The sequence below is a fragment of the Hippocampus bargibanti genome, linkage group LG16 (assembly GCF_051943395.1).
Source record: "Hippocampus bargibanti isolate YZ-2025 linkage group LG16, ASM5194339v1, whole genome shotgun sequence".
NCBI classification, from domain to species: domain Eukaryota; kingdom Metazoa; phylum Chordata; class Actinopteri; order Syngnathiformes; family Syngnathidae; genus Hippocampus; species Hippocampus bargibanti.
The window spans coordinates 9,397,920-9,425,066 of NC_142749.1; the positions used below are offsets into that span (position 1 = coordinate 9,397,920).

Below are 27,147 nucleotides of genomic sequence, written 5' to 3' on the forward strand. Positions count from 1 at the left end.
GCTCAAACTAACATATTTTAATGAACCGTCATGAAAAAGGCAGTGAGCCGTCTAAAAGCCAAACAGTCTCAGTCACCATTTCAGAAGTCCTTGTTTTGGACACAGAAAATGCCCTCTGCATACAAGGCATTTATTTAAAAAACTGTCAGCAGTATCCATAAAAATACGTTGTTCTTTTCATCTTTTATTCATGTCAGTTGTCCTTCTTTTTCGGAAAAAAAGATACGAAATAGGGTAACAGTGTACATATTCGATACTGTCTGGCTTCATTTGTTCAGCTATTTTTGCTTATACGTACTAGATTGGTGAAAAAAAGTTAAAACACGGGGCCCACATAAGAATAATCTTCAAAACATCCTTGATTATCATTTGTAGTAACTATATTTTAACAGATGATTATGTTCATTGTAAAAAATGTAAAATGATGTGAACGTCAACAGAATAAAAGGCAAAGCATAAAGTGCAAAAAAAAACGTCACACGATTAAATGTACCCGCTCTTGCAGTAACACATAAAGCCACTTGATGCCGCAGTTGAAAAGTGTCAGTATGGGAAGGAGGGAGGGGGGGGGGGGCGGTTAAGAGGAGCTGCAAAGTGCACACACAAAAGGATGCTAAGAGTGTTGGTCACGATCACTAAGAATCCAGCGCCATTATTAAAAAGTGCCCTCAGAGTCTCCCAGGAATTCCCTAACAACACTCACAGAGCGACCGGTGTGACTGCTATCGTGATGGTTGCTATTGAAATTACGACACTTTTCTACTACAGTGAGACATATGGGTTGTTTAGGTAACTCTTTATTTCGACTGAACTATTTATACACAATTTTTCCACAAGTACATTGTGTCGCCTGCCAAAATTCCCACAGGCAAACACCATCTTGTAAAAAGTCTTCCCCAAAAAAAGTGGAAACTGCTATAGCTGCAAAACCTCATTTTCTCTTCCAGTAGCTGTAAAATGAAATGGTTCGAATACCTTTGATTGTAAAGTGTCATCTCCATTCTTACAAAAATAATTTTTGACATGATACAAGATATACATACAATGACTTCTCACCTCTGAACAACTATATTCATCTTTAGCACATTGTCACACTACCCCCCCCCCCCCCCAGTCGTAATGTAAATCGTCCCTTGAGCGGTGCATTTAACAATCATCTACCGCAAGGGTGTCAAAGTCATTGTTTTGCCGCGGGCCACATAGTTATGGTTTCCTCTCGGGGGTAGTTATACATTTGGGGAAGTCATTAGAATGTTTAATCCACTCCACATATTACATCTAGACCGCACAACAGATTACTGAATAACTAGTTTATTAATTTGAAGTAAAACATAAGGACTGTTATTGTGGTTTACATGGAACAATTTGAAACTTGGGTTCAGACTTGAGAAAGTATCATGGAATTTCACAAGTTTCATTTGCTTTCGCGGGCCGAATAAAATGATATGGCGGGCCAGATTTGGCCCCCGGGCCATTACTTTGACACCTGAGATCTACAGTTTCTTCACTTACCCTTAAAGACCAGATAATTGGTACATATATATATAAAAGGATGGCTCATAACATGCATCTGAGAAAGTACTGTATACAGTGCCGTGAAAAAGTATTTGCCTTCTTCCTGATTTCTGTTTTCTCTGCATAATTATTACACAAAAATATTTCAGTTAATTAATGGAATTTTAATATCGCAAAGAGACAATCCAAGGAATTATCTGATGAACTGAAACCTTTATATGAAATAAATAGCAAGGAACACAGAAATCAAAAAGGTGTAAATGCTATTTCACAGCACTGCACACACCCCCCCCCCCAAAAAAAAAAAAAAAAAATCCCCTATCTTCACTTTACAAACTAAAAGAGTCCTAGTAAATACATTTTGCAAGAGCCGAAACAATTTTCCTTGGATGTTTTCAAATTAATTTTCTATTTTATCTGTGCTTATTTGTCATACTGCAAACCTATCTCTTGTCTTTGTTATGCTATTGTCTAAAATGTAAAGAACAACATCTAAATAGCAAATTGTCTCATCGTAAACAACACAAATATTAGCTTATCGTGGCTGTATTTCTTTGAGGTCAAATTGGCACGTTTCTCATTTTTCAGCAGTATTGAGAGCAGCATATGGCATTCAGTATTTCTGAACTGCTGTTTCGAGACACACATTTTGCTCATTAGGGTTGCCAGAAGAAATTATCTTTTTGTATCAATTCTTTCTCAAGAAATGAAAAGTCATATTTATTCACCCTGCCAGTGATATATAGTGACACGAATAAGAATTAAATGCTCTTCCATTACAAAGCAGAAGGCACAATTAACTTGTGGATCCACCTGCTGCCATTCATAAAAGACAGCTAAAGAGGCCAACAATATACAGAGGAATACATATACAACAATATACAGAGTCATAAACTGTCTGATGATTTCTATATCTTTGAGTTGTTAGAACTAAATGTGTGAGATGATCACTGTATAGTAGCATTCTCCTTAATCAGCAATAGCAACGCTTTGGCAAATACCGTATTTTCCGGTGTATAAGGTGCATACAAAAGCCTTGATTTTCTTCAAAAGATGACCCTGCGCCTTATATGTGAAGTCATATAGAGCCAAAACAGGTCTCGCAACTACTGTCAGCAGCCACGACTCCATTTCCTCCCTTAGAAGAAGTTGAGCCTCGAATGTAACACCTGATAAGGTGGTCGGCCTTATATTTAGAAAACTTTGATATATTTTTGATATACAGTAAAGTCTCGTTCTATCGATATTCTCGGGAGTCGGAAAAAAAAAAAAATCGATATAACCGGACTATCGACATATCCGATCCTGCGCCATGTAAATTTTCTCCTTGCTTTCATAGAAATAGTATCGTAATAAGCAGTACTATCGATATAACCGATATCGATATAACGAGACTTTACTGTATTTGGAAAACTTTTTTTCATTCATTGAAGGTTTGCCTTATACATGTACTGCGGTGCGCCTCATACTGTATATGGAAAAAGTTTGAAAATACTCCATTCATTGGGGGAACGCCTTATACTGTGGTGCGCCTTATACACGGGTAAATACAGTATTATATTTGGAAACCTTTTTTTCAATTCATTAAAGGTGTACCTCATAGTCCTGTGTGCCTTATACAGTATATGGAAAAGTAAAAAAAAAAATACACCATTCATTGGGGGTGCGGTTGATACTACGGTGAGCCTCATACACCGGGAAAATACGATACTTGATAATTCTCCAGAAAGTGGCTTCATGCTCTCTAATGGTAAATCCTGTGTAAAATAAAATCTATTTTGTTGTGGTATGACCTATGAAGCAACAGACCAAAAGCATTATAACAGTACACATCTCATATGAGGAATTACAGTTATTCGCTAGCGCTGTACTTAGTGAGCTGAGAAGGGTGTTAAGGCGTCATGAATCCCAATGGAATTCTGGGCAAAACCTGCCCCTCTACAATACAGTGTAGTAACCATTCATTAAATTCAAGTGCGAGTCATAACAATGCCTTGATGGAATACTGATAATTGGTGCATTTGTTTTCTCAATTCATCCACCACAAACGCAATATGAACTCATTCACTGCCAGACGTGCAAAAAATGGTCCACTCCAGTGCCAGGGTTTCTGTCATTTTCAGTCAAATTCCAGGATCCACAGAATATTGAGTTTTAGGACTACATAAACATTCAATTCAGCGTAAGAAACCTTGGACTCTCTTCTTTTATCAGAAAAAAAGTTAATTCCTAAGTCATATGGGTCTGGAGTTATATGAGTTTGAAATGGGGGCGACTTTTCAAAAGTTTATTTCGAGCTTACTTGGTTGTAGAGTTATCTGCGTTGAAAGTGGTGGCGGCTGTACAAAAGGTAAATGCTGCCCCCTTGTGGGAGGGAAAAACATTTCCAGAGTTCTGACCAGAGCTTTATCGGCACCCCCGGGAAGAAAAACCAAAACCCCTACAATTTCGGGAATGGCGCTCCACGTCATGCTTTTCAATTCCCGAGTAAATTCGGGAATGGCGGTGAATGGGTTAAGAATAACTTTGGTGTCCTTATTAGAATCACCATCTATTTGAAAACATTGCAGAAGGCTAATCCAACCATCCATCCCTTCCATCTATTACTCCCTGGTGCTTTCTACTATCTTTGTGACTGCTTTATTTCCTGTATAGGATAGTTGTCCATGTTAAGCACTTTGTTACAGTGCCATTCTCGAATAAATTTGGGAATGGCGGTGAATGAGTTAATCAGAATACTCGGGTTTACAGTCGTGGGGCACAGAGAAGCTATTTTCGGAAGGATTTTTGACCGGACTGCTTTAAACGCCCGACAAGAAGAAGAGTTTGTCCTACGATGCTTCCCGATCTGGACTGATGGCTTGGAGAACATACGCAAGCTCGCTCAGACGTTGACGGCGGTCAAACTCATGCCTCACATCACACGTAGTGTTCACGGTGGTTAATGTACACGCGCTCCGTCCCGCTTTGATGGCAAACCCACTCCAGGCGGGACGACTGCGTGGGGCTTTGTCTCCCCGGTAGTCCTTCCGACATCGCCGCGAGGGGTCGCCGCCTCTCGGTGGCCTCGTACCTTTGCTCGGCCCAGCGGTTCTGCACGTGGACGTTTATCAGAGATGTAGTACGTGTGGGCAAAATGACATCATTGACATCGCAGGGGGGGTGCGGGGGGGGCTTTACCTGACATAGCCAGGCCACCTGGGATGCGTGGACACCCAAAGGAACAGCAGGCGCTTGCTCCGAGTATGGAGGAGGGGGTTTGTGTGTTGGAGGAAGGTCAATCCTTGAGAGGATTAAATCAACACATGAAAAGATAGATTATTTCCTGCAGCATTTGTAAAGACACAAAGGACAATAATTTAGTTAGAAACATGTCAACAGAGCTAGCTTTCTACCGATAGGTATGCAAATATTCAAAGTTTTATTATTACAATTATTATTTTATTATTACATATTGGTTAATATAGCGCTTTAACAACAGCTGAAGCTGTAACAAAGCGCTTAATATGGACAACTATCCTATACAGGAAAAAATAAAGTAGTCACAAAGATAGTAGAAAGCACCAAGGAGTAATAGATGGAAAGGATGGATGGGTGGATGGATTAGCCTTCTGCAATGTTTTCAAATTAGATCAGGGGTGTCAAAGTCATATTCTGCCACGGGCCATATTGTAGTTTCGATTTCCACTCGAGGGCAGTTATGAATTTGGGGAAACCATTAGCATGTTTCATCTCATCCACATATTACATACAGAACGCACAACAAATGAATGAATAACTAGTTTTCAAATTTCAAAGTCGAGAATAATGATTGTTATTGAGGTTTACACGGGACAATTTGAAATATTGGTTCGGACTTTAGCAAGCATCATGGAATTTCACAAGTTTCATTTGCTTTTGCGGGCCGAATAAAATGATGCGGTGGGCCAGATTTGGCCCCCGGGCCTCGACTTTGACACCTGTGAAATAGATGGTGATTCTGATGAGGACACCAAAGGCATTCCCGATGAAATATAGAATCAACTTTAAAATGCTCCTTTATTCATTTAAAGCTATCCATAACCTTGCCCCCCATACCTATCTGACCTTCTTCAAATTTCTATTCCTTCTCATTCCCTCAGATCCTCTTCCTCCCTCCACCTCTGTATCAAGGAGGAGACTGTGCTGAGCGGTTGCGCCTTTTCGGCACCATGAATATGCCAGTACTGTTTTTGAATGGGAGGAATGTCGGTGGCATTCGACTGTCATCGCTGGACACCAAAGGGGCCATTGTGCTTTTTTGCGCCTGTAATGGGCAGCATCTTCACAGCCCCGCTTTGTTTAGCGGAAAGGTCAGTGCTGTTGGACAGTCTGCGGCTGGATGGATGCATGGCTTGAGGAACCCGCGATAAGAAGAAAGGAGCGTCAGCGCAGAGCTCCGATGCATATGTGGAACTGTTGCGGCTTGGAATTGAAGCAGATTTATGTGGAACAGGAGATGTGAGACAATCTCTTTTCGTCAATGGATGCTACAGCTGCGTGTTTGCTTTCAACATTTAGCTTGTAGTCGACGTGCACATTCCACCATGATGTCATTCCACCATGATGTCCCTGATCCACTGGTGGAAAGACGCTTTGATCCTCTCCTCTTTCATCTAGAACTGCTTCATTTCATCACAAAGAGGGTACAGCAAGTCCTGAAGAATGAAAGTATGTGTCTCTATGCTGTCATATTATTTGTTATTTAGTTTTTTTTGTTCTTTTGACTTCAAGATGGCGCCACGAGAGTGGCTGCCTTTCCAGCAGCTCATGCATTTTATTTTTCTACTTTCATTCCTTTCATCACTTTGCTGCTGTGAAATGTAAATTTCTCCACTGTGAGACTAATAAAGGCATATCCAATCCAATCCAAATCCAATCCAAAAACCCTGGCACTGGAATGGACACATTATTGTACATTGTCTAGCAGTGAATGGGTTAATATTGACTGTGCAACATCATTTTTTGTTTGAATTCCATTTGATGCTGTACTACGTATCCCCTTATATGCTTGCGTGAGATGGAGTGGCGAGGCCCTGCCCGTGTCGTCCCACAGGGACATCCAGCCACAGTCACGCTTAAGATGCTAACTTTGTTACAGCACTGCAGGGTGCGCACTTCTGCAGTGTCACAGGGCCACACGCTTTCCACCTGAACTGCCTTTTTTCCTTTAAGACAAAAATGTCCGCACTGCACGAATATGGATTAAAGTTGAAAAGGGAAGTCAGGTTTAAAAAATAAATATAAAATTCAATCAAAAAATAACCAGGATTACAGCAGTGACAAAACTAAACGTTATTAGCTGTCACTTTCTCCTACTTTTGTACAAAAGTACGCAATGACGCGTGAACAAGGATAAATGAGGGGAATTAACCCGTAACCTTGCACAGACGTGACAGTCCAGAGGTTACAAGTGAAAGCACCGCCGTGGACTTCAACACTAAACTTATTGTAATTCATCACAACAAGCCCTCAAGCACTTAAAGCAGTCTCGGGGTTGAGTGTTTTAACATGTTTTAACAAAATGAGACAAAAGGCTGTCTGTTCACAATTCTTTGGCGCCCCAGCGGTGAAAGAGAACACGCTCACAGGTCTCGGCCAAAGCTCAAGGGGAATCATATTTCATCAGTCTTTTTTTTTGCGTTTGTTTCTAGTTGAGTCAGATTTCTTTGACTTACACTTTGTCCGAAAAGGCCGCCGGCGGGGCCTTGCGGGCCGTGACGAGGACGATGATGAAGACAGTGATGAGGAAGAGAGCGAGGACGGCGCCGATCACCGCCCCGGCCACAGCGATGGAGTTTGACCTTTCGGCCTGAGACTGTTCTAGGAGAAGAAACGACACTGAGTGGAGTACAAGAGTGGCCTGTAGACGTGGACAAGATGATGGTGTCAACACAGCAGTAAAAGTTACAGTATTTGATGATGGGTAAGGCGCACCTAAAAGCATTGATTTTCATGATAAAGTGACCATGCGCCTTATACGTAGGTGCTCCTTATATGTGAAGTAATATTGAGCCACAATAGGTCTCATAAGAAAAACGTATAGCATCTAAAATATCCAAAACACGCTGGGTGATATTTTTTAGTCAAATGCAAAACACCAATAAAAATGACTTAAAGTGTCTAAAAACGACTTAAAATTGAAACCGGAAGTGGGCAGTTTCAGAAGGTCCCGCCCCCTTGTTCGTGGTGTCATGCCAAGACGTCTTGCCTTGCTGGAGAATCAAAACATTGGCTTCAGATTCGGAAAATATGCTTTCTTGTTACTCATCCAGTTATGAATATGATTCAAATAGTTCTGAAGAAGAAAGCCTACAAGTTTGCAATCAATTAAATAATTTATTCCGTGTCATTTTGAGGCATCTGGAGAGAAATGAAGCACCCATAAGATGGCAACAAAGCTCCGTGCAAATGGGCTGATTTTTTTTCCTGGGAACTTTTGTCAGCGAATATCAAATAGTTGTTTGGTGCAACACACGATTCACCATCGCGGATTTTATGTTTTTTTCCTTCTAATTTTGCCATCAACACGAAGTTTTCAGACCAAACAAAGTACCGCAAAATGCATTGAAGTGATGAAAGGACTGCTACAGTATGTCCTTTTTCGGTCAGGGGCGTTCCTTCCATGACATCAGGACTCGTCACCAACTCAAAAACAAGACTTCCGGAATATTCAGCAAGAGTCCTAAAACGTAAAATATAGCTATATGTGTGTTTGTAAAATACGCGAAGTTGAAGTCATTTGAAGCGATTTTACAAATTATGGACACAACTTGTCCAGACGCATCGGTTGTCCTTTAAAGTCAGGTGTGCTTTATATATGGAAAAAGTATGACAATACACCATTTATTATTGGGGGTGCGCCTTATAAACCGGAAAATACAACACTTCATAATTCTCCATATAGTGCCTTCATGCTCACGAATGGCAAATCTCATGTAAAACAAAGACAAATTCAACTTCAGCCTTATACTCTGGTGCACCTTATACACTGGAAAATACAGTACTCACAATGTCGAACGGCATCTTATAAAAAGTTTGTTGAAATATTTCAATTATCAACATTCATAGCAACTGTTGATATAATGCAGAGCACAAAGAGCAGCCACAAAATGAGGCCCATTACCTTGTAAATGATAAATTGAGATTGATCCCTTTCTCGTGAACATATATGCACAATCATGGCAATTCAGTGATTAGTTTTAGCCCCCCAAGAAACATTTCTTTCATACTTTTTTTACATCGCATGGACGACTTTAAAAAATTCATTAAACAACAATTTCTTGCATTTCTTTGAGCATGTTTTGCTCACTGCTATGACATATCACACCCACCCTCCATTGTGCGTGTGGATCTTAAATACTCTTGTAATGTCTGCTGAATTAGCTTTGTTAGACCATATGCTGGCATATGCAACCCCCCGAAGGGATTAAGACTTAATGCCGATTAAACTGCATTCATGTCACAGGCCGAAGCGGCTGGGTCCAGCAGGGCTGTGCACCAATGGGAGTATGACACACATGCACGCACACGGCCCCACAAGGCTGACGAAGGACGAAAGGTGACAGAAGCAAAAAGTACACCTGCAAGGGTCAATTACAGTTGATTTAGCCACTGAGGTCGGGGGTGGGATCAATAATGCGCCGCAATGAATCTTAAATACCACTTCCATCATGACGCATACGGACAAGTGTGGACTTTGGAGCATCCTCATCCTCAACGCGCCCTTCATCTCGTCCTCCACCCTACGCCATAGATGCCTCGCCCCTGACGGCGACTGAACGACGACACGGTTGATCGGAACGCTTCCCCCCCCCCAAAAAAAAAAAAACATAGCAGGTACCGGTAGTCACTCTTCCCGCTGTAATAAACGGTGACTGACCTTCACTGCGTGCCAGCGAAAGAGCAGCAGCAGCTGCCGTTGGGGTCAAAAGGTCATTCTTGATTCATCTGAAATGTAGTTTTGGCTTTCCATTCATTTTGAAGATGTGAAGAAGAAAAGTACTGCATTAACTCGACATGCACGTTTCTTTCTCTAGTGAGCTTTTTTTTGTTTTGTATTAAATTCGCAGTGATCCAATGTCATTAAGTAATAAAAAAAATCATTGTATGGGTGCAATAGAATTAATTGAGGAAAAGGTTTCTTCAGCCATCATCTGTACTTTTTTGAAGGTGCCGGACGTTTCGCTCCTCACCCGAAGAGCTTCGTCAGCGAACGAAAGTTGTGCTGGTGACTATGGCCCTATATACATTCTAAATGGACAGTGGTGGCTGTGACAGACCTTTGCTCTGATAGGTCCCCGCTCTAAGGTTTGGGGAGTAGTGGACAACTCTCTGAAGCCAATCTGTTTACCTCTATTCTATCCCAGGCTCTGGTTTCACCTCATTAGCATGACTAAGCCTGCAATGTTGATAACATCACAGGGACAATAAATCGCTATGGTGGTTTAAGGTTTAATTTAGACAGTGCTTACAATAGACCTCTTAGGCCGATACCACATAGGCTTAGTCATGCTAATGAGGCAAAACCAGTACCAGGGATACAACAATAGAGATAAAAAGATTGGCTTCAGGGAGTGCTCTGCCGCTTCCCCAACCAAATGTCCCCATTGTGGGATGAATAAAGGTTTTCTGATTCTTAGAGCAAGGACCGATGAGAGCAAGGGTCTTGCAAAGCCACTTCTGTCCATTAGGGATATAGGGCCAGGGTTACCAGCACTACTTTGGTTTGCTGACGAAGCTCTTCGGATGAGGATTAAAACATCTCACACCTTTAAAGAAGTACAGATGATGGCTTAAGAAACATTTTCCCCGATGGACCATTCCTATACGCCTGAGAGCCAACACAGACGTAATAGAATCAATTCTTATGACAAGAATTTCCAAGAATCGTCACGGGATGTACAGTGTCCGTGAAGATCTGAAATCAAAGAAAGGTGATGTCATGCAGTCAGATGATGAATTGAAAAAGGCAAGTAAGAGATCGACTGATGACAGGACAGTCCCAAGCATCCTCAATAACGGGGTCAAGGTTCACACGACAGCCCTGAAGGAGCACATGCTGCCGTCATTAGTGGGAAAGTGTCACCGTTTCGACCCAAATTGCAATTTTGTTTTTCCAGCTCAAAGACATGGAGCATTTCATCCCACCTCACTCCGAGAGGCTTCGGTTTCCATTCTTTGTCTGTGGTGAAAAGTAACCTTGGAAACAAGGCACGTTTCAATCAAATGCTAATTCCAAGATCTTGTTGGCAAGTACGCCAAAGAGTCCAACACGGTGATTGTGGAGTTGCTTCAAATGACAACACCAGTCATGACCTTTTGCATTGCAAAGTCATCAGCGCTGACATCATTCCACGGAGAAGCTCAAGAACGTCAAGGTCAGAGCCAGGTGGCGGCGGCCATCAAGCAGCAAAGGGTAATGGGACATTCCCGGTGTCCGCGTGTCACAGTTTCGTGCGCGCCCGGCATTCCCCCAACTTTCCTCCCCCTTCCTCCCTCGATTTTGTGGCCAGGTAACGGGAACAGAAGCAGACCCCAGATGAGCTTGTTGCCATGGGGACAGTCAATGGGCTGGAGCGTGGGACTCGGGGGCCAGACAAACACTCCGCGTTTAATTTTACCAACTGCTTGACAGTAGGGGAGAACGTGGGGGTGTGCGGCAGGGGGTCGGCTGGTGGATTTACAAAAGGAGCAATAGAAGGCAAACGAGGCCTTTTTGTGCCGAATCGGAAAAGGAAATTCTGACAATGGAGGCGGAGAACAAATGGCCATATTCCAGCTCACGATAATAAACGTAATCCCAGATAATACACAGACTACGCGGTAATGAAGATGAAGCGAGGAAGCATTACATCATCGGCAGCGTCCCAGATGTTGCATACGGGATCTGAAGGAGCGAGAGGGAAGCAGGGGAGGGCTGACGGAGCGGAGCGGTGGGGTGGGCGGTCTTATGCAGCATTCGGGGAGCCAGAGATGATGTCATTTATTGAAGCACAAAGAGCTCAAGACGAGAGAAAAGAACTCACATGTGCTAAGGTGCTTTATTGAGATAAAGTATCTGAAGGGGTGAAGGGGAAAAAAAAGAACAACAAATCAATGTTTCACAAACATAAATATAGATTTCTTTTCATCAACTTAGATTCCTGTTGAATAATGTCCACATATTTATCTACAAAAAGAAGAAAAGGAAACTACTCACAGTGTTTGTTGACTGTGGTACTAACCTGTGAACCAAAGACAACTCATTTACAACCAAAGTTTTCGTGACAAAAGTGGATAATATGGCACTGACGACAATCAAATGGCACGGGCATCAACGGGGGGAAACGACAGATATGGATACAAACATCTTCTAAGGCACTACTTCATTTATCAAGGTGTCTCGTAGCTCCACTCAAGCAAACTGGATGAAGTCATGTACGAGGGCTGCAAAAAAAAAAAAATCGATTAGTCAAGTTTCCGCCTTAGTGCATAGAAGCAACCAAAAAAAGGGGATTAGGCAACCATGCTTCCTGTTACCTTCATGTGGCCACAATACTGATTTTGTCACCCGAATCATGAAAACGTCACGTCTGTTCTATCTTTTCAGCGCTCAATGAGGCTGTAGTTTGGAGATTCACGACATTTCATTTGATTCTCAAGCCATCTTGCCCCCGAGAGAGATAAACGTTGCCCGCTTCGCACTTTTATACCTTCCCTACCCCAACTTGTGTCCAAAACAAATTCAAAGTCTTTCCCCCCCCCCCATAAAAATAAAATACAAACATGGCAGCAACTATACAAACACTGGAGATAAATATGACAAAATGGCCGTGAAAGAGATATTGATTTTTTTTTTTTTAACACAAGGAGCATGTGTCTCTAGTATTTCACATGAGAAACGACATGGTTCGCACTGGCCGACATGTCGCGACCACGACGGCTGCCTAATCACAGCACGACAGTCACACCGGGACTAATAAGAACATCAAATGAACTAACGTCTGCCGGACGACTACCATTAAAGTGTCTAAGGTGTCTTTTCGTTTCAAGCTACAGGACCCTGCGAGAAGCTAAGATATGCTACGAACTTCATTGTCATCTCATCTTTTTCTACACACCGTCGTCTTATTTCTACGCACAAACTAATATTTGGCCTCTTGAGCACATCTGGTAAAAGATGACAAAAGCTACCGTTTTAGAAACACTACTGTGCAAGAAGGAGATTGTCCGATCTCCTCCATCCCATCTGGTAAGTGCACGTGCCACAATACTTTACATCACAGAGAGACCCTGAAATTATATCCTGACATTTGATAACATTAAAAATAAAAGTGGTCACGAAACAAGCGATAATCCAATGGAGCAAATGTCATCGCCGTATTTGGATACAACCACCCCAGTTAAAACTCTGGATATCATAATCGTCAAAATTACACCCGCGAGCATGAAAATAATCTGAGGAGAAATGCTACTGGAGCACAAGTGCCACAGACAAGCATTTAATTGACACCGCTACAGATTAGTGGGCCCATGAGGAGCGGTAGCGGCACTGTTGTGTAACTTAATACCGTATTCGGGGTCTGTGTTGGCGGCCTTGTTACTGACAACTTCCCCCTCCTCCCAGTGGATACATTGGCCCGGTGCCAAAGTGCAAACTGTCCAATTGTCAAGTCGATGCACGGTAAACTAAAGGGGGGCCCAACTCAAGAGGTTAAATAGCGGACCGTGGCGGGTCCTTTCATCACATTTACAAATGGAGACTTCATGTCTGCTGGTAGAAAGGACCTGGCTTCCTTTCTCAACTTTCCTATGCACAACAAGGGGGGGCGGAGGTCCATCCTAGAATATTAACTGAAGTTAATTTTGAGGGCAGGGGTAGGTAATTACTCACAGAAAGAATGTTAATAGAAAGAAATGTGAAGATGATGGTGAAAGGCAGTGCAATTAATTTGATGGATAAATGGGAGGTTCGGACCAGAAACCATCTGAAGAGGTGAGATTCGTGGCAGGATTGGACGTCAGGTTCTGGTCAGCCATTTCAGTGTAGCCTATTCAGAGGTCTGAAGCGGGATGGGGATGTGCAATGTGAGAAAGCGAGGCCGCCGGGGCTTCCTCACCTGAAAACATTAGCAACCGGCCAAAACCCGGCAGTCCAGGGGCGCTCCCTGGACTGCAACGAGGCTCATTCACGTCATGAGCCCATCTCAAGTGTCTTCCAGGGTGCAAAGGTATTCAAAGAAGAGAAGTCAAGTGTTTTCTAATTGAGTAAAATGGGGATCAGGATGCCATGACCGGGTATCTGGTCAAACGTACCACTCCCTGCGAGAAATGAGCGAACCGTCTTTGTGGGAGACGTAATCGCCCGGCGGGCCGCTATCGTAGCTGCTGTTTGGCACGTAGGGGGAGCCGTTCCTCGCAGGTTTGGGAGAGTGCTGCGCGTATCGGGGCTTCCTGGGCTGCTGCCGTGGACTACAATACTCCGTTTGTCCCTGCTGGGGATTCTGCTGGTTGCTGTGGTGACCGCCCTCCCTCATGGCCCGCGTGTAGCCGTTAGACGGGTATTCATCTCCGTTGTAGCTGCAGTGGCGTTTGAGCTCGCGGCCGCCCCACTCTTCTCTGTCGTGGTCCTGATGGCGGTGGGAACCGCCGCCGCTTTTGGCGGCGTGGAGCTCGTGTTGATCGCCGGGGGCTTTCTGGAGATCGCCAGGACCCGGGCACTCTTTGGCGTAGTAGTCCCCGTGTAAGGTCTGCTGTTTCCGTAGGTAGTAGACGCCGGCCAGACACAGCAGCAACAGGAGGAACAAGGCCCCGCCCACTGCCCCACCCACTACGGTGCCCAGGTTACTCTCAGGTAGCGCTTCAAGAGTAGAGGAGTTGAGATGAACGTGGCGCTTATCGTCCACTAGGGTGGAGGAGGAGGAACCAGAGAGGACAGGAGCAGTAATGGTGGAAGGCATGGTGGGAGGATCTAATAGGGAGTAGAGGGGGTGGGGATGAACACAGACAAACGCCATGTCAGTGCAACTACATTGAACTACAGCAGTGTTTCCCAACCACCCTGCCGTGGCACAATCGGACGTGGGAGATTATCAGGTATAGCGGTCCGATTGATTTGATACAATATCGTCGTTTATCTGTCAGCGACACAAACAATTGACATTTCTTCAACCAGATGGTCTGACATATGGTTACCTCCAAGTAAATCACCTCCAGATTACACACAATGAGTCAATTTCTATGGAAATTGACGGGAGGCCATTTAGAGTCTACACACTTGGTGCTATTTTTATTTGCTGGTGCAGAGAGATTTTCCCACTGGAGAACCGTCAAGGCCTGCAAAGCCTTTTCTGCTGGGCTGAAAATATCTGAATCACGGACTGAATACTAAATATTTTTTTGTTCAGGAATTCTTATTAAATAATTCTAATTGTCTTTCAGCTTCCTGTCATTACTTTTCCCCTATTGCGCTGCTTCCAGATGTGTGTTTTCGTATTTAAGCATTTAACCAATCACATTTCAGCCATCATTTGTTACCAGGGTCAGCAATCTACCTGGACGCCTTCACAATCAGTTCTTCTGGCCCTGCCACATCAAATGTGTCAACTAAACTGTAGCTGTAACCAATCAGATTTCGAGTTGGGTACCAACGCCTTTTTGAAGGCGCTGGACAACGTCAGAGTTTTTGCAAACTATGATTGGTGAGGCACATGATTGGCTAGTCACTAGCCAATCATGTGACTCACTAGCCGCTGTTGATAAGAGCATACTCGCTAGAGCTAGCACACCATCTTTAGCGAGCTGCATAAGAAAATAGATTTTTGTGTTGATTTAATAGCGGTTTTGTCAATGCACAATGGTGGAAGATTTGGTTGGAGATTTACTGTTAAAGCGATTTTCTGGCTAATGGTACCCTCTAGTGGACTTGTAGTAAATCACACCACACTTTTTTCAGTCTGGAGTGATTCAGACATAGCACTACTGAAGGCCTAGCGATAAAATCCACGGCCCCCCTCTGGATTTTTAAAACGGAAAACATGTGCCTTGGCTCATTTGGCATTGGGAAACACCGTACTACAGGAGGGTTTTGTTGGTTGACAGAATTATTGAACACACTCAACTACAGTTGGCATTCTCAAGGAGTCAATGTGAAGGGACAAGGTGTGGATGAACTTGGGTTTGTTTAAAAAAAAAAAAACGTCTAGTGTGGGGTGGTCGGGATCCTCCGTCTTCAGTTTATGTCGACATCAGCACACAAACTGTAGGCATGGCTAGTTTGCTGAATGCTATATAAATCAATATAATAATAATACATTTCATTTATAAGCGCCTTTCAAAACTCTCAAGGTCACTTTACAGTCACAGGATAAGCTTTTCTGTGAGTGAGTAGCGGCAGCAACACGCGCCAGCGCTCACTCGGCTCAGTTTCATTTTTTCCCCTCAAATTAAATTGTTGTAACCAATTAGTTTGCTTTATTTTGGCTGCTCCATGACCACTTTTATACAATAAACCAGTGCCGTACTGATGAGTTCATAGAGTAATTGAAAGGTTAATAGTAACAACACTTGCTCAACCGGACACGTGACACCTAAAATTGGCAAAAATTTGATGACTATGCAAACACAAATTAGCATCGCAAAGATAGTTCTGAACAATTAACTAGTGCCGTACTGATGAGATCAGAAAGTAATTCAGATGTTTGTAGTGACCCCACTTTCTAGGCAGGGCAAGTTGGCAAAAATTAGATGACTATGAAAACACAAAATATCATCGCAAAGATAATAATAATACATTTCATTTATAATATATTTATATGTGTTGTATTGTATGTCATTGTGTCTCACATACTGAGAGAGGGGAGACCCGTGTTGTGGACCACGTGATTCACTGGCTACTGGAAACAATCAGGAGAACTGGTGACGAACGATTTAATACCTTATTATAGTCTTGACATACATTTTCCGCATTTATTCAAACATGTATAATGTATTTGGACAAATCTATGAATTTACTTAATGGTCTTAAAAGCTTGAGATTAGATGTCATGGTTGGACACGGAGGTTATATCATGACAACAGCTGAAAGAAGGATCGTTGAAGCGCACCAAGGTTATAAAACACAGTGCCACGAGGCCAAAAATTTCTTGCGTTGCTGTTTTAAGACCGAAGTTTAAGAAATCTGGGAAAAATTTTGGGTCATAAAGGACAACTATTCTACACATTTCAAATGAGTGGGTGGTTTGCAGCGCTTGAAAATTTGTATTTTGTCTTATTAGTCATCCCAGGGATGTTTGGTTCTATCGTTTAGACGACACTCTTGCACCAACTCACATTATTCATAGCAAAGGAAGCCGCAATTATCTACTTGCCTGATCTTCTGGGGCTGCATAATCGATTTGACTGTCAACATTTGATACTTCTGTGAGCCAACGACAAGCTAGCTCGTGCGTCGTCTGCCAGTCACCTTTCATGTTTTGCATTACAATTGTGGTTAAAATTTACTGTGCTAAAAAAAAAAAACAAACAAGTGGCATGGTTACATTTCATTGTGTCACGTACATGATTCTCATTTGTACATTTATACCACCTTGAAGGATGTTTTTCAAAATAAAACAATTTGACCATGGAACGAATTAGGTGAATGACATCAGAAATATTTCCAGCCTCAAATGTGATCATGAAAAAAAAAACAAAGTTATGAACGTTCCGTGTTGAGTTCACTTGGAATTTTAATCCAGTTTCTATTTATATTATGCCTTCCTGGCTACTTGGTGACAGCGGAAACAAATGACATCAGTTTCAGTGCGGGATGGTTAGCATATTTGCGAAGTGTACCGGGTTCTGGAACTGCTCTGCATTTTTAGCGTATTTACAGGATGGCTGTAGCTGTTTAGACACTGAGCTCACATTTAATTCATTATCCAATTTCCTGCTAAATTCACATACGCTGAGCTAATGATTGTCGGGCTGGCGACATTAAGACACAGCCGTTAAGCGACGTTAATTGAAGTGGAAAGCGATCGGGATGGAGGACCACAAACACAAAAGCGTAAAATAAAGACAGAATGAGAACTGTCTAGAAGCTCAAGTGGTGCCAGACAGGCTTAGAGACAAACATGCACTTCTGACCAAATAGAACCACAAAGCCGGTGGTCTGTGTCATCGTTCTAATGATGAATGGAAAACATGTGATCCCACTGACAGACAGACAATAAGGAGTAAAGCAAGCTGGCAACACATGTAATCGAGCGAATGCCCGCGCAGCACCTCTCATAAGAAAATGGAATATGTATAATAAATAATATATAACAGATGAAAGAACGAGTTCATGTTTTATGAAAGGGAGACATCATCCCAGTCAGGCTGAAGACTTTTTGCCTCTTCCCGTGTGGAACAAATGTGCATGACACAAGCCATGCTCAGAGGAGAAAACAAAAACGGCAGGAGGAGGAAGACTCGTGGGCCAAGAACGTGCAACATGAACATCTGGGGTGTTAATGTTTATCATCAGCAGGTAATTATGGGTCAAGTATGATAAGCGCCAATGTAGGCCGGTGAATGTGAATGCCCTGGGAGGCTGCCAGCAGCTTGTGTATATTGGACTGGAGCAAGGCAGGGTCACATTTCAGCTAAAAGCACAGCGTCCCACAAAGCAACGATGCGTGCAGCATGCATTGTGCATCTTCGGGCAAATCGGAGACAAGACATGTTCCGGTGTGCGTATGCGGCGCTCACCTTGTATGAGAATGCGAACGTCCCGACTGCGGAGGTTGATGTCATTGGCAAACTCGCACCTGTACACGCCCGAATCGTTCCTCTGGAGAGGACGGAGGAAAAGCAGTGTGCTGTTTTGAATTTCGACGCCTTCTGGCATCTCACCGTCCAGCCTGGAAAAAAAAGCACATTCTGATCAACATGTCGGTGGTATCAAATTACTTCTGCGAAACATACTTGTTGTTTGTGGGTAAATGACTAATGAGGTAAAAATCATCACTTCTCATCTGCAATCTGACACTCATCCATCAGAATCTTGTGGATTCATCGACACTTTCAGCGGATTCATTTGTAAAGCGGGCTGCGTTAAAGCGCCAAGTAAACAATGACTAGAAGATTCTGACTATTGCATGAGTGGATCCCTGTGAGGCCGCAAGAACTCCAAAATTGTCATTTCACTGGACAAAAGCCACAACATTTCTGTTTTCCAACAGAAACTATCAAAAGACTGGCCACAAGACAATGACCACTTGCACATTCTGGTTTCATCAATCATGATGCAAATGGACTGCAACCACAATAAACATTTTTAATATAATACCTCTCATACAACAGCAACCGAATTTGAGGGCCATCTTGGAAGGTTTTTTTTTTTTTTAACAAATTGGGAAATTGCGTCACTTTCTGCTGCACAAGTGACAAGGCCAGTCGGCGTACAAAAAAATATGTATACACACACCTGATCCATCTGAAGTAATGAGCCGGTGGGTTTGCATTGGCTTTGCACATCATTTGTACACTGTCCCGACCCACATGCCAGTCTCCATCATATCCCACCACAGAGATGTCGGGAGCAACTGTCGCAAAGAAACAAAGCTGACAAAGCAGTGGCAGCAACATGAGGACACATATGCTACAGTGTGGGCCTTAGTGAATAACCACTTTTTTTTCTTCTATTTATTATTTCTCAGCTGCATTTCCAGAATAAACGAGTCCAAATCGATGCACCTACATTGTACATTCAGCTGGTAGGGGATCCTGAAGTCATTCAGCAGAGCCGGGTGGCGAACGACGCAGGCGAGTAGGTGGCCTTGGATGTGGCGAGTGGGCTGCCAAAGATAGCGCACTTGCGTTGTCGTAGTTCCGTTGACGTCATCGAAAAGCTGTACCTCCGACTGTCCAAAAAGGTTGGACTCCCAGGACACTTCGGCGGGGGGGCGGGCCCGCTCGGCAATGCAAGTGGCCACCACGGTCTCGTTGCCACCGTCTATTAGCGCGGTGGAGCCGGCAGACACGTAGACCTTTGGTTCCACTTATGGTTCAGGGGAGAAAATAACAGAAGAGGCGTTCATAAGGATGAAATCAAACCACGGGTAACAATCAAAGTTGCCATTCTATATACAGACGCTCCCTAGCTTACGAACGAGATATGTTCTAAGCGGTCGTTCGTCAGGTGAATTTATTCACAAGTTGCGTCAGTGCTATGTTTTGTATGGAATGTATGTTTAAGTCAAACACTGAATGGCAAGGTATAAAATACAGTCGTAAAATAAATTCACACCTACTGTAGTACGACGACGTACTGTATATCCTTGGGTCTTCAGTAAGCCGACACGTAATTACTGAATTACGTGCCAGCAGCCCTTATTTTTTGTTATGCATCGTGTCCTCCTGGAGCATCAACTTGGAAGAGGGATTTCCTCCCCACCCACATACTTTACATAGACAATCGCAAGCAAGCTTGGATGGAAAAAAATCGCGCAATACAAAATTAAAATTACAGCATCTCTGTGCAAACATTTTTCAACATACTGTACGTGCAAAAATGTTTATATGTACTGTTATTCGTAACTCAAACGTTCGTAAGTTGGAGAGCGTCTGTACATACATATGCTTGAAATGCACACTGACTTACCGAGCACGCTAACAGTCGTGGAGGCTTGAGTGTTCCCCAGTGGGAATGTCGCCACCTTACAGGTGTACATGCCCATGTCCGAAAAGCCCACATTCTCCAGTACAATAGTGGCATCGTGGGAAGAGGGTGAGCGGAAATGCAAGCGATGGGTGTACTCTGGGGAAATGGAGATGCCGTAATGCGGGTTGTAGACAGCCACCGTGACAGAGCCAGAAGGCAAACGGCGTTCCCAAGAGCTCTGGGTGAGCGTTAGGTTGGTCGCCACGTCCACCCGGCACTCTAACGTCAGGTTCTTTCCCAGCACGGCACTCACACTGGGGGGCACGACCACCTGACTGGCCAACAACCCTGCCACAGAGACACATTGAAGACACTGAAGCATGGTAGTGCAACTATCATGGTCTGAGCATGATTCTCCAAATCTGGTGTTTGGTCTATTTATTGCATATGGACCAGTATGTCAAGATACTTGAAGAGGTTATCTTGCCTTATGCTGAAGAGGACATGCCCTTGAAATCGATGTTTCAACAAGACAATGACCCCAAACACACCAGGAGACATGCAAAGTCTTGGTTCCAAACCAATGAAATTAAAGTTATGGAGTAGCCAGCCCAATCCCCAGATCTCAATCCAATCGAGAACTTGTGGGGTGATATCAAAAATGCTGTTTGTGAAGGAAAACCAACAAATGTGAATGGATTGTGGAATGTTATGCAATCGTGGAGGGAAATAACAACTGAAAGGTGTCACAAGTTAGTAGTCGACGTGCACATTCCACCATAATGTCCCTGATCCACTGGTGGAAAGACGCTTTGATCCTCTCCTCTTTCATCTAGAACTGCTTCATGTCATCACAAAGAGGGTACAGCAAGTCCTGAAGAATGAATGTCTCTCTGTGTCTTTGTTTTGTCATATTGCTGTCATATTGCATCTATGCTGTCATATTATTTGTTATTTAGTTTTTTTGTTCTTTTGACTTCAAGACGGCGCCCCGAGAGTGGCTGCCTTTCCAGCAGCTCATGTATTTTGTTTTTCTACTTTCATTCCTTTCATCACTTTGCGGCTGTGAAATGTAAATTTCTCCACTGTGAGACTAATAAAGGCAAATCCAATCCAATCCAAGTTAGTTGACTCTATGCCACAATTGCGAAGCAGTTATTAAAAACCGTGGTCATATATTAGGATTGCTAAATCGTTCCTTTTTTGAGAAATAGACAATATTTTTGAATTTATATAGTCAACAGCAGACACTGCTATCTTTTCAATCAATAAGAAATACACTAAAAACCAGGGATATTCTGGTTAGTCACATTGCATTGCTGTTACATGTATTTTGAACAGCACTGTATGCAAAAAAATGAATGTCCTGAATACAGAACGTGTTAACTCATATAGTCTATTAAAGAAGTTCTCTTCAAAATCAGCCTATACTAGTTGGACAGCCAATAGGTTTCTGCCTAAACTGCGTACATGTCTAATAAAAATATTTCTCATATTTAAAAAAAAAAGGCTCAAAATGTGTTTACATCCTTTGTGCAAGAGCTGAACATAAAGAAATAATATATATACTATTATCCAGTGGCCTGGGATGTAAATGTATTTTCTTTGACGTCCACTTGGCCAAACAAAAGAAACAATATAGGTCACACTAGGACTTTTGCTCAAACTACATTGAGGAATATTTATGGAGTCGCTTCTAATGTGTCTAGTGTGGCTCTTCAAGCGCAAAGCGATGAGACATTTGTGGCGATAAGACGGGATTCAAAGCATGATAGCATCACAGCAGGCGTCAAGCATTTAAACAAATAAAACACAGATGACAGTGGGAGCGCTCATTTGATGAATCTGTTTAATCTGCAGCTTCCCTCCACCCAGACACAGCGCATGAAAGCAGTCCGTCTTCTCGACACGTCCTCTTTTCGAACAAACCCGTGGTCTTTTCTGTCACAATTGTGACACCGCTCAAAAGCTGAAATCTCATCTTTTTAAGGAAAGGCAAAAAAAGGGGATGCGACGAGTTCTCAGTGAAGGCGGAGGCGAGGGTACATGTCAATATGGCGATGACATCACCACACAGAACGAGAAAGAGGAGGAAAAAAGTACAAGGAAAGACAACTGAGAGGGATGCTGTAGTCAAGATTCCAGTTAAGAGAAAACAGATGAATGACGTCACGGCTTCATGAAATCATTTTTTTTTAATACTGTATGTCCCTAAACCTTGGACCGCATCACTAATTGCAACAAACTGCCAACGCGGATAACATCACGACTAATCAGAACCTGCTGTGCTGCTCGGCAACTGAGCCTAAAAACACTATTCCATTGTTGTTTTGCCAAAATCAGCTCCATCTCCGGCCAAACTCCCTCTTGAAAAGACCGTGTCCTCATATATTGGTGGACATACTGTGAAACAGCCATTGAGCAATTATTTTGTAGCAACTAATTGATTTTTTTTTATTTGCACAATAGCTGCAAGGCACACAAAATAATGACTTTTTTACCCTCTATAAAATGTATCACTACAAGGAGAATGAAGCCGTTCGGAATGAAGAGTGACAGGGTCGCCGCAATGTCGCTTCACTTAGTGGGGCTAATTACTTTGTACTTGCCTCAAACAAGGCGTCCACAATTTCACACACTGGCACACCGAAGTGAAATTCAATACCGAGTACATCACGACGCATGCCCGTCGGCAATAATTCGAATGGAAACCCCTGGCACTAATCACATGGTACATGTGCGAACATATTTTTACTTGAAGGCAGATATCACCAATTGGCAACCATCCTGGAAAAAAATAATTATGTCAGGCTGAGACCTCAGAAGAAATATTACACTCTTCACACAGCGCAGTCAGTCGCCACTGGATGCATCCAGAAATGCTTAAAACTTCTTATGAGTTTGTCTCAGTAGACTCATGACTCATTTTAAAGAGGGCCCAAGCCAAAGCAATTTGATGCGATGTCTGTTGCTCGAATCAAACTTGTCAATGTTTAAAGCCGGAGCAGGAGTTTTTCCATTTTATGCAGTGGCTTTTATTAATCACAACTTATGTTGTATTTGTTACAACTGGCTGCTTGGTTGTTGACAGGTACTGGATCAATAATTGACTCAGAGGCTCAACTCCTTGGATTGGAAACTATATATATATTCATATATATATTCCCACTTTTTGTATGTGACTATTTGGTGAAAGACAAAGCTAATGTTACATGTCCTGTCGGGAATTGGGTTCATTAAAAAGTATATCCTGTTAGTTTAATTGCATTATTAGCTAAATGATAGTTGTCCACGTTACAGCTTCAGCTGTTGTTAAAGCGCTATATAAATCAATATGTATTGTATTGTAAATGTTCAAATCGCCAAACTCGACTCCTGACGGCCACTGCTCTAATACTTAGTTTTAATTTTTCCACTAGCAGTTTCAAAAGGGGCAAAATAATACCAGACAACAAGGTACAAGGAAATGAAGCGGCATTTCTCCACTTGTGAATTTGTAATGACTGAGGTATAGCGACGTTAAATTTTTTATTGGTGACATGACAACCTTACATAAGCGTGTCCTCATTTTTCTCCGACTGAGAACAGGAGCAAAGTGTATTTGATCATATATGCAGCCTAGCTTGACTCAACAGGAAGTGTCTACTTTGCGTGCTTTCAGGGGCATCTTAGAAGGAAGCTTCTTGGTGTACAAATGTAACACAATCTGTCCCCTTCACACTTAGTAAAATGGGGTAAAAACTGATTATAGATATCCTAGCATCAAGGACACACAGCGCTCCCCGGGGACCGCGTGAGGCTGGTTCTCACATTAGACAATAATACCGTCACATGGACTACTTTCAGCTGGGTGACGGGTAACTAACATAAAGCATGCGAGTAGAAAAGCTCAGGAGAGCTTTTCCAAGGATTCCCTAGATCCATACTAGAATCTTGAACCAACTCCCCCGCCCTGCGCAAAAGGATTTTCCACTTTTATGTGGTTTGATGTATGAGACACTTTGGGTGGGATCTTGTGATTCATCTCTTTTTGAACCCGAATGTTCTCTATCGAAAAGGCATTGGCAGTTACTTCAAATTAGTCCATCAAGCATGTGTAAGTGGTAGCGGGAGTATAAATATGTATGTCTTGGCAGAGGCCGGCGAGTCTCGCTTAAAGTGGGAATCAGAGCAGAAAATAGATGGTGTTAGGGTGGAGGTTGCAGGCGGCGTTTGGGCAGAGCAGGACAGAGTACAGCTGAATCATCATTTGTAGTCGAGACTTATTCAACTCACAAATCAAGTTGTAGCGCAAGCGGCCTGGCTTTCACAGTGGTACAACTGTGTCCGTCGCTAAGAAATCAATCAAAGCGAAACATTAACAAGTGTTTCTTGAAAGACGTTAAGCGGTCTTGAGAAACTATTTCAAGAGGTTGTAGCTTGGGAGTAAAAAAAAAAAAACAGTTAAAGGCACAATTGTGAATTTTGCTTATTTCCGTGGTACAATTGAGCAACTTTGGCACTGAAAGGGTTAAGCCATCTGTCCATTCCTAAAAATGTCCCTGAGCGAGCCATTTAGCACATCCGCATCACCGTTGCCTCACATTTGGGCTAAACATTCTATAAAAGCCAAAAAAGATGTTTCTCAACCAATTATAGCAAAACGATTTTGGAAAATATTGTAATTGTGTCATCCCCCTCTCAATATTGCAATTTCATTTAATATGCAATCAAAAATAATTTCTTATTTACCTTAATCTAACCGGTTTCTAGTGCAAGTAATTTTTTTCCTCAAGACATTTTCACAACAGTTTCTCTTGAGTTCATTCACTCTGATTAGCGGCTAGTTTGAGAATCAAAAACAGGACGTGACAAAAACAAAAACGTCAAAGAAAATTGGGCAAAGTTGGCATTTGTCCATTTAATGTGACACAAGCAAGGGTGTGTATCGTATGTTAAACAGTGACTGGCCTTGTCCGTCATTTAGCCAAGTGGTCAACGTGGGGGCAGGGCAGTGTTTGTGTTGGGGAATGAATACATAGTACACTACTACTTGAATTGACACAAGCATTTCTTTCGCTTGGTGATGAAATCCTGCGTCCACTAGAAAATGCACAGGGCAGTGTTAGCTGGCAAGAAGCTGCCGACTGGTTGTCAATCTAATGAAAGTTTGGCTCACTCTTGGCCCAGCAGTTTGCGAGCTATGATGAGAGCTAGCACATTGTATACGGCACATTTAACAAAAACAAGCACAGCAGGAAAATGTAATAATAAACATTGTTCAAAAAGAATGCTATAAATTGTTTTAAAATCCATTGAAAAAAATAGATGACAAAAGTTGCTATTTAACAGTCAATAAAAGTTAGATGAAAATCAACGGATGCACACATTGAACCACCATGATGATGAGATGGGCGCTGATGCGTATTTGGAACTTGGAGTCGCAGCTAGGAATTGAAGCGGATTTAAGTGGGGAAATGAGATGTGTGCCAATCTCTTTTTATTAATGGATGCTACAGCTTTGTGTTTGCTTTCAAAATTTAGCTGGTAGCAAACTTGTACACAGTTTCGGCATATCTTTGATCCACTGGTGAAAGGACATTTTGATTCTCTCCTATTTCATCAAGAACTGCTCTAAAACAAAGAGGGTGCAGAAAATGGGGTTAAGACAACTGTGTCTTATGTGCTGTCGTATTTATTTTAATCCATTTACGCCAAGCATGTTCATATGAACACAGACAAATTCGCTGAAAAAAAAATCAAAATATGATCAAAACAGAGTGTCAGAGGTTCAAATTGAGTTATAATTACCAATAACATCATTACATATAATTAACAATAATTAATGTGGCAAGAAAAAAAACAATGCATTTGAAAATGAATTAACATGTGTTCTCATGCACAGGCTTGGTGTAAATGGGTTCAAGGTGCCGCAAGAGCAGCTGCCTTTACCATAGCTCCGATATTTTGTTCATTGACTTCTTTTCGTAACTTTGCGTGTGTGGATTGGGAATTTCTCCATTGTGAGGCGAATAAAGATTTTCTTATCTTAGATGTCCGAGAAGTGCAATTTTAATCAACACTCATGACAATAAAAATAAGATGGTTAGTTTCAAAAACTGAAGCAAACCTAGTTACATTAGCTTTGATACCTGTGCTCGGCATCAATGGCATATAGATAAACAAACAGATTATATTATTTGAGGTGACTAGAGAACTTTCACACCAATCAAGTGAAATTGGATAATTTCCCCAGACACACCTGCAGATCTCTAACACACCGTGTCCACAGTGGTTGGGGATCACTGTGCACGCCCAGAGCAATCGATGAAAATGTTTCTCTCTGGTTACCTTTTCATTTTCCAATGGCAAATCAAGTTATTTGCAGTCTGTTGCGAGAATTGGCGTGACCGCTTCCGTACGGAAAATGGGGTTTACTGCACATACCCTGAAAACACGCTGCTTTGACATAGAATGTCCAGGCGTTAATATGGCTTTCAATGAATCATCAAGGTGGCAATATATACAATTTCTTTGCATCTGTTCCTCAGCGGTTCCTATGGAGTGTTACTATGGAAGCTCTGAGTCGGGGCATGATCAGACGTGGTGGCACTGAAACACGCCGAAGCGGCGTTGTGTGTCAATTTGCAGCCAAGTTTTCCCTGAAGTATTTTTTTGCGAGTCACTTGATAAAATCGCAAGAGTACACTAAATAATAATTTTAAAAAATTAAAAATAAATAAAATAAATCATTTCATTCGGCCCACGGGGGACACGGGCTTTTACAACTTGTAAGCTGGTGCGCGATAGTTGATTGATCAACTTATCTCTTCAAGTGTTGGTAAAACACAACTAAAAAAATCCCACTCACCTGTAATATGAAACAGAAGATGAAACAACGCGATCTGGCCATAGCGTCCCAGATAACTTCGGTCCGAAAAAGCTGCCATTGTTGCTGTTTTTTAATAAAGGAAGAAGACAATTGCAACAGGACACGACAGCTGCGCACCAATTTGATGGTATGC

General features: G+C 42.4%; 1 protein-coding gene across 4 annotated transcripts; it reads right to left on the bottom strand.

The window, feature by feature from the left end:
• Positions 1-784: 784 nt before the first annotated feature.
• On the bottom strand, positions 785-27,147 carry nectin3b (nectin cell adhesion molecule 3b). 4 transcript variants are annotated; one of them, XM_089017355.1, is made up of 8 exons: positions 26,994-27,147; positions 20,144-20,491; positions 19,241-19,540; positions 18,968-19,085; positions 18,250-18,401; positions 7,212-7,356; positions 4,696-4,798; positions 785-4,608 (listed from the first exon to the last, which is right to left on the bottom strand). In XM_089017355.1, exons 1-8 carry the CDS (start codon positions 27,070-27,072, stop codon positions 4,435-4,437), a joined length of 1,419 nt encoding a protein of 472 aa, XP_088873481.1. In that variant the 5' UTR covers positions 27,073-27,147; the 3' UTR covers positions 785-4,434. The 4 variants fall into 4 exon arrangements, with proteins under 4 accessions (XP_088873481.1, XP_088873480.1, XP_088873479.1 ...); XM_089017354.1 differs by lacking the exons at positions 785-4,608; positions 4,696-4,798 and adding exons at positions 11,562-11,961; positions 13,635-14,485 and having other exon boundaries at positions 7,258-7,351; XM_089017353.1 differs by lacking the exons at positions 785-4,608; positions 4,696-4,798 and adding exons at positions 11,562-11,593; positions 11,735-14,485 and having other exon boundaries at positions 7,259-7,351.

Coding starts and splice junctions, on each gene's coding strand:
- nectin3b (XM_089017354.1), bottom strand. CDS start 27,072: ATGGCAGCTTTTTCGGACCGAAGTTATCTGGGACGCTATGGCCAGATC. Junction 20,492..26,993: donor TCTTCTGTTTCATATTACAG/GTGAGTGGGATT, acceptor TCTCTGTGGCAG/GGTTGTTGGCCAGTCAGGTG. Junction 14,486..18,249: donor CGTTCGCATTCTCATACAAG/GTGAGCGCCGCA, acceptor ACTCCCTATTAG/ATCCTCCCACCATGCCTTCC.